This window comes from Dermacentor silvarum, chromosome 9, assembly GCF_013339745.2.
Source record: "Dermacentor silvarum isolate Dsil-2018 chromosome 9, BIME_Dsil_1.4, whole genome shotgun sequence".
Lineage (NCBI taxonomy): Eukaryota > Metazoa > Arthropoda > Arachnida > Ixodida > Ixodidae > Dermacentor > Dermacentor silvarum.
Window position 1 is genome coordinate 156,325,205 of NC_051162.1, and position 7,467 is coordinate 156,332,671.

The window sequence follows — 7,467 nt, forward strand, 5'->3', positions numbered from 1 at the left end:
TTCTTGATTAAAAAAAAAAGGTTGCTTAAACATTTGATGGACAGCCGGACATATCGGTCCCACTTTTCCAGGCAACTTCACTCGGCCACAGTGATGAAATGCAACACACGATTGAACGTTTTTGCGTGGCTATGTTTTTGCACTTTAGTTGAACATGTTTAGAGTTCATCAATAAGTCGGAACACATGCGCAGACATTACTCTGTCCTCTTTTTTCCGACATGTTTTGCTCATGCTATTGCCATTTATTTTTTGCATTTCCTCACAAAAATAAAGTAGTTTTATTTGCTTCAGTGAAAATACTTGAAGACACGTATTCATGTGAGCTGTGTTCTTTTGTCTCTGAACATAGGCATTGCAGTTTGTCTATATCCATTCCTACCAATGACATTTAAACCATTTATTAGTCTCATCCAGACATCAGAGCGCCGTGAAAGTGGATAGTCTTCAAAAAAAAAAAGCACCTATATGTTTTTGAGAACATTTATGGTACTCAGCAGCCCTGAAATACCATGCTCTTACGGAGGGTGCAGAATAAACTCAAGGAAGCATGTCAAACATGCACTTGTTGCTTGCACAGTGTAATAGTGTACACAGACTAGCACAGACAGCATTTTACATGCTGCACTGTTGAGCTAGACATGGGAAAAAAAGACAAGCATTACCGACTAGATGAACATGGCTTAGATAGATATTAGGACCACTAAGTTGCACTTCGTTCCCCCCCCCCCCCCCCCCTACAGAATGTTTCTCAGCTTTCAGATTTGACTTTTTGTGAACGCCACCTGGTCAAGAACTTGTTTGTAATGTGTTAGATGCAATGCTATCCTTTCTGTGTCTATCTGCCCTAGCAGGCAAGTTGGACACCGTCGCTCACGAGAATAAGCATACTGTGCACACTGCTTATAGGCAACTTCACAAGTTGGCACAAGCAGTGCGCCATCCGCACCAACGTCACGAGTGTCAAGCACAGTGTAGCCAGCATGGTTTGTCTTTAGGGCACGAATCACAAGCGTGCATGCCACCAACCTTTAAAGTTATTGAGAGGCCACAGTTTCTTGCCATCCAAGTGGTGTATGTTGCGACATGCAAAAATAAACTGCCAGTTGAAACTGTAGCTTGTGTCCCGTCATTCCCTACATGTTAGTCTGTGTGTGCTTTTCAGCTCTAGAACGATGTCTAGACTCTGTTGAAACATTTTCTCGCAACAGTCCAACATATCATCTCGCAGCGTTAGTCGCTTTGAGGTTGGTATTGCACAAATGCTGCATTACCTCATGCTTTTTACTTCTACGAAGCAAGTGCAACCAGAATTGCCTTAAAAGTATTTTCCCATATTAAGAGCCATTGCGGCACAGTAAACATTTTTGAAGCTTCCCAAGTTGAGTCTTTAGCTCATTTAGAATACAATATAGTCAATCCACACTGATAAATATTTAACTAGGCCCCAGCAGATGGCATCGAATTAATGACGCCATGGCAAGCCGGTGCGGGCAGTTCGAGGGCAGCGTCACCACTTGTCCTTAGCCTATCAAGCCTTCTTTCAGGGCAAAAGTGACTTTTTATGGAACTGTTAAAGCGGAATTTACTAATACGGCTCAACGTAATTTTCTTTTTAGAGTCCCTTTATTTAATGTCACAGTGGCTTGCTACAGCGTATACTGAACACTTCAGGGGACGCCTTTTTTGTGCGACATGTCGAAAGTGGCGTCTTAGCATTGCACCCGAGAACTACGTAATGTGAAAACAGCTCTCTTTAGAGAGAGGGGTGCCCTTTTCTCAGGTCAAGTCCAATCCTGCAGGCGCAGACAATCAACATTAACAGGAAGTGATATCATCGAGAAGTATTGACTGGGAATACGACCCCTGGTGCGGCAGTTGCCATGTGCTCCACAGATACGACAGCAATTTACAGTGGGGCTGAAAACAATTAGTGGGCAGACAGCTACTTACAGAGGGGTTCCACAATCGATTTCCTACGAACACTGATATATGACAAACTTTGCTACACGGAACACAGCTCCGATGATGATGACTTGTTTTGTTGCACCAAGCAAAACAGAAGTTAATTGCTGGACAGATTTCATCGAAGCTTACAGCCTTGTTCTCTGTGAAGAAAACAGAGCTAGAAAAGATGTACAGCGTATGACTGGCTAAAGAACAATACATAGAAAGCTATCGTTACAAAGTTCGAGTACTCGAAGCATGCATCTAGTGATGTGTGAGAATGTCAGTTTTCCAGATACGTTTACTTAACAAGACTCGCGCTTCCGCAAGTATCAAGAACATTAGCACAGGTTAGCTATTTCCTAGCAACGAGCACTTTCCTATGCTCCAGTCTATTTGAATGGACAGAATTGCAGCCCACACTTTGGAAGCGACCTGTAAGAACATCCTCCGGACTTAGTCATAGTCACAAGTTCCTTTTTCCCCCACATGTTAACAGTTTGGAATCCTTAACCGGATAACATAGCCAACATTCAGATCGCGCAACATTTCATGACAAACTAAACCACTACATCATATAGGTGTAAAACTCATGTGTTGTACTTATGCTTGCCTATGCATTCTTTTCGTGTATTACCCTTTTATTTTTAATCACGAGTGTCAAATGCTCTTATTTTCCCCTTATATTTAACTTTAATTTCGACGTTTTTTCTTTTTTTTTCTGCAGTGCGCCTTGCTCTTTCATCACATGTGTGAAGTAAAGAATTTGGTGCAACATTCAATGTTGTGCTCGTTCAGTTTATATAACTATCTTTTTACCCCCCCCCCCCCCCTTTTTTTTGTTCTTCAATCTTTGTTGAAATCATTGTACAATGCATGCTTGTACGCCCCCACTTACGTAATGCCCCCCCGGGCACCTAAGAATCAATAAGTGAAACGAATTCCCGCCAAATGCGGCTTAACGAACACACAACATTCGGCACTTGTCATTGTCTGCCACGTCCAAGTTCACGTTGTACCGCCCTTCAGATATTCCCAGCAAGCCGACGTCAGCGTCCTGGCCGCTTTTTAGTAAGAGCTACGTTAAGAAAAGAAGAAGACATGCCAAGTGGGTTTGGAAAACAAAACGCGACCTTCAGCGGGAACAGGTTACGCTGCCAACTCGTAGTTTGTCGAATCGAATGGAGATGGATGACGGCACAAACCCCGCATTTGGTTTGCGCGTCACAGCATGTTGCACGTCCCGTTTGTGTGCCACAACTTGCTGCAAAGCCGCAAAACGAGGGCGTTGTAAACGCAGTGAAGCTATCAGGTCGCACGGAGGACTCTACGACCACGTCACTTAGAACGACGTGGCCTTAAGTCTGCAAGCGCGTACCTGCAGGCCGTAAACAAACCGCTCGGCAGTGTCTCGATACAACACCCCGCTTCGATAACAGGTCGATCGCCGCATCTTCACACACCGACAAGGCAGCGGCCAAACTAAACCGGGGGTTTGACCTCGAAGTGACGCAGGGCGAAAACCCAGCCCTGTTACAACGGGAACGCCGAAGCGACACAGAGAGATGGCTTCAAACTGGGGGAGAAAAATAAAAGAAGGAAAAGAACACGACAGCGACTACCGTTCTGCGCTGACCGTCAAGGCAGCGCGTCCTCATTTAGCAAAACCGAAACGATGATCGCCCCATCTCACCTGATCGATTCCTACACACTTGCGCTAGCTGTGATGAGCGCAAGGGGGGGCTTGGTCTGTCGTCCGCTGATGCCAGCTGCCCGCAGGCGAGCGAATCATACCGGATCGCCGCAGCGCGCCATCGCAGCCTTTGATGCGCGATCTGTGCTTTTATCGGACGCACAACGTCGGTGCTCAAACCTGGGCTACAGTAATGCGACGATTCCTGCGATGCCACGTAAAGTAAGAGCACATTGCTATCGGTCTACGAGTCGATGTCTATCGGTTTTCTGCTAGGCCTGTCGACAGCTGGCAACGTTATATTGTAGCTGTGACGCGTGGTGGCGCTAGCAGAGAAACTGAAAACATGCTGAAAACTTTGCTAGCATTGCCTAAGCCGTTGCGTTGGAATGACGAATAAATTTTCGAGGCTAAATTCACCGTATCGATAAGTTAAGGCAAATTTTTGCGGCACCCAGTGGCAGATTCAGGAATCCCGCTATGACTGATAACTTAGTTGGTGAATGACAAACTTTTCATTTTAGTTATCGCAACTTGTGGCGCATTCGTTGCATTCGCTCCTCTGTGCAAGTAAAACGCCTGAATGAATGTAAAGGCGAGGACACATACAAAATTACGCGAAAATCGACGGTCATGAATGATAAAAAAAAGAAAGCAGTAAGAGCGTTTATTGGACAGACGAACAAAGAACACACATCAAACTTCAACGTGCACATCAAACGTAGCCTTTGTCACCGGTGTCCTTTAACTGACTGACAACAAACGTAACTAAACGTCACATTACCACAAAAACTGCACAACCACCTCTCTGCGTACACTGAAAACATTCTACGATAAGCCAACGTCTTGGTCGATCGACCTACAACGCGCTAATCTTGAGGTACAAACTTCTCTTGAGCACCACGCACCTCACTTCGTGGTGGTAAGCGTCCGGCAGCAGCGTCTTGAGAAAAGCGTTCAACACCATCGCCGTGAGTCCCCACACCTTGAACTGGCCCGTCAGAAACACCGGCATGGCAAAGTCGCCGCCGTGCCGACCTTTGAACTGCGTGTAGCGAAGATTCGCCGGGTCGCACAACTCTTCTAGCGTCCGCACGAAGGCCAGCTGAACTTCAGCGTCGTTCACGTTCAGATCCGCTTGCAGGTCGACGTCCCGACCGGCGTCGCCGAGCATCCCCAAGACCACGGTCATGGACAGCTTGTCGCGCGGATTGTAGAAGGTGGGGAACGTGCCGATCACCTCCAGCTTGCTTCTGCTGACGCCCAGTTCCTCCTCCGTCTCCCTCAATGCAGTGTCGACGGGGTCAATGTCTTCGGCGTGCTCCATGCCACCAGGGAAGCAAACGTAACCTTTGTGGCGAGGCAGTCGGTTCGAGCGCAGCGTGAACAGTAGGGACGGCTTGCCACCGTTGCTTGTGCATAAGGGGATGAGGATCGAAGAGCGACGGACCTCGGCATCGGGCCTCGCCGGCTGAACGGTGCCGAGCTTGAGCTTCTTGATGCTCTCCAGACAGGACTGGAGCTTGGGACGCGAGAACGCGCTGTCCAGGGCCGGCGACGACGCGGTATTCGAAGAGGACGCGCGGCGAAACGCACCGTTGTAGAACCTCACGGCGTTTAACATTGGTCGAATTCTCACGCAGTCACGGATTGTCATCTTGAGTCTGGCGTGCGAGAGCTCGTGGGTGTAGCTGAGGAAGCGTTTGCACTTAGCCGCATCCGTTGTGACTAGTTCTGAATACCGAGGGCAGAGGTGCTCGCTTACTTGCACGAAACGAATGGAAACAGATGGTCGTCGTGGCCGCCGCCATTGCAGTTGCTTCCTTGCTCGCCTCCGAGACCTCCGAGAGTGGCTCATACCCACTATGTGGGATTGGTCAAGAATCGGGTGATTGAACAAAAAAATTACACGAGTTTAAAAAGCACCATTGAGAAATTTTGAATAGCTGAAAAAATTAGGTCAGATAAAATTTAGGAATTTAGAAGTCTTCCAAGATGCTCATCGTCATCATTGATCTATGACATTGATGCAAGGATTTGTGCAGTTAGGTGTTTGTAGTGTACTTGAACATGATCTTTTTGTCTTGAGAATTTTGACTCTGGAGGAAAAAAAAATGTTAACGTCAACGTAAACTTTAATGTGTAAAGTTGAACACCATAGCTGAACTATGCTCAACACCGACAGTTCTGGTTTCGGTTCTGACACATTGGGGCAAAGCTTGAGGCTGTAAAAGTCATTTGTTGAAAAGTTTTGATGCTTTCTTTGGGGGGGGGGGTATCAGCACCAGCCTTGACTTCTGTCTGTTGTCTGTAACGGCCAGAGTAGGGGGAAAAGAGCAAAGCGAGGGCATGCACAGTGAGAAATGATGGACGGAGTCACACTTGCCAAACCTGCAAGTAATACACGTACGGGTGTCACACTGTGCGCTTTCGATTGCTATCGAACCCGATCGTGGTCACATTTCTCTATCGCGATTGGCTCCTTTGCGCACACTGTGGGAGGAAGCCAATAGCGGTAGAGAATTTCGATCTGGATCGGGCTCAATCGCTATCGAGAGTGGCTATCTGCCACATGGTACAACCCTGACATGGCCCAGGCGTTTGGGTGAACAATGGGGAGCACGAAATGCTACCTTGATGCGAAGCTTTAGCAAGAGCGAATCAAAGATAATAGAAAAAAAAATCCTTTTAAATTGTTTTTAAGAGGAAGCTTTAGTTTAGGACTACCCGCCGTGGTTGCTGAGTGGCTATGGTGTTGGGCTGCTGAGCACGAGGTCGCGGGATCGAATCCCGGCCACGGCGCCTGCATTTCGATGGGGGCGAAATGCGAAAACACCCGTGTACTTAGATTTAAGTGCACGTTAAAGAACCCCAGGTGGTCCAAATTTCCGGACTCCCCCCACTACGGCGTGCCTGATCATAATCAGACCGTGGTTTTGGCACGTAAAACCCCATATTTTTTTAGTTTAGGACTAACTCTGATTTCCCTATTTAAATTCATGTTAAAGGAAAAATGTCGTTAAAGACAACCGCTCGACCGATTGAATAAAATTTGCATTAAAGTTTTGCATCCATCCATGCATCCATCCATTACACCCCAAACTTGACAGGCCTCAGGCGCTAACCCTACGCTTATTACAACAGACACGTACCCAAACTCCGCCAACTCCACGTTCTCTATCCTGACGCGTACCCCAGCAACACGCACGTGCCCCTCGTGCGGATACACGGCGACACTCGCACACATGCTCTGGGAGTGTAGAAACTCTCATCCCGACTCTACCTCGGACAACTGGGAGAAGTCCCTTAGAAGCTTGCTTCTCGCCTACCAGCAATGGGCCGTCCAGCAGGCCCACGAAGCGGCCGCCAGCAGGTATTCCCTGTGGGTCCCTACGTGGGAGACGCCCGCTACGCCCTAAGCGCGTCCTGCAGGACCCAAATAAAGTTTTTGCAGTCCAGTCCAGTAATTTGAGAGAAAAGTAAAATTCTAGTTAGTGTAGGAAGCAGAATTTTCATTGTGGATCTCGAATTTTTAAGGGAAATTTCCGAAAATTGGTAAGTTAAAAAATTTCGCCGACGAACGATACTCCCTAATGCGAAATTTGAGCGCAGCTCTATAAGTGTTTTCGTTTCGCGATATATTGGCTGGCGCGGACAATCTGTCTCATGCGTCACGTTACAAACGGATTGAAGTGTGGTACGACTGCCTCCCTAATCGGGAGATAGCGAGAGGCAGCGCGTAGGCGCGATTCACAGCAGCCGCCGCAGACAGATCTCCCCTCATGCAGTGCTTCGTTTCCATATATGGTATCAGTGGACGCGCTCGCC

The 7,467-nt window shown here is 47.5% G+C and overlaps 2 protein-coding genes across 25 annotated transcripts in view; both read right to left on the reverse strand.

Annotated features, from left to right (window-relative positions):
* The window catches only part of LOC119464013 (protein sel-1 homolog 1-like), a 398,467-nt gene extending 394,551 nt beyond the window's left edge, over window positions 1-3,916 (reverse strand). For 8 of the 24 annotated variants that reach the window (XM_049656635.1, XM_049656634.1, XM_049656622.1 and 5 more), the window contains exon 1: window positions 3,640-3,915. The gene's annotated coding sequence lies outside the window, so the exon portion shown is untranslated. Of the gene's footprint in view, window positions 1-3,639 lie in introns of all 24 variants that reach the window. The other 16 variants (XM_049656632.1, XM_049656613.1, XM_049656618.1 and 13 more) reach the window with 4 other exon arrangements.
* Window positions 3,917-4,295: 379 nt separating this feature from the next.
* Window positions 4,296-5,470, reverse strand: LOC119464561 (mitochondrial coenzyme A diphosphatase NUDT8). Its single transcript, XM_037725578.2, has one exon. The coding sequence runs from the start codon at window positions 5,294-5,296 to the stop codon at window positions 4,499-4,501; it is 798 nt and encodes a 265-aa protein (XP_037581506.1). The 5' UTR covers window positions 5,297-5,470; the 3' UTR covers window positions 4,296-4,498.
* Window positions 5,471-7,467: the final 1,997 nt, after the last annotated feature.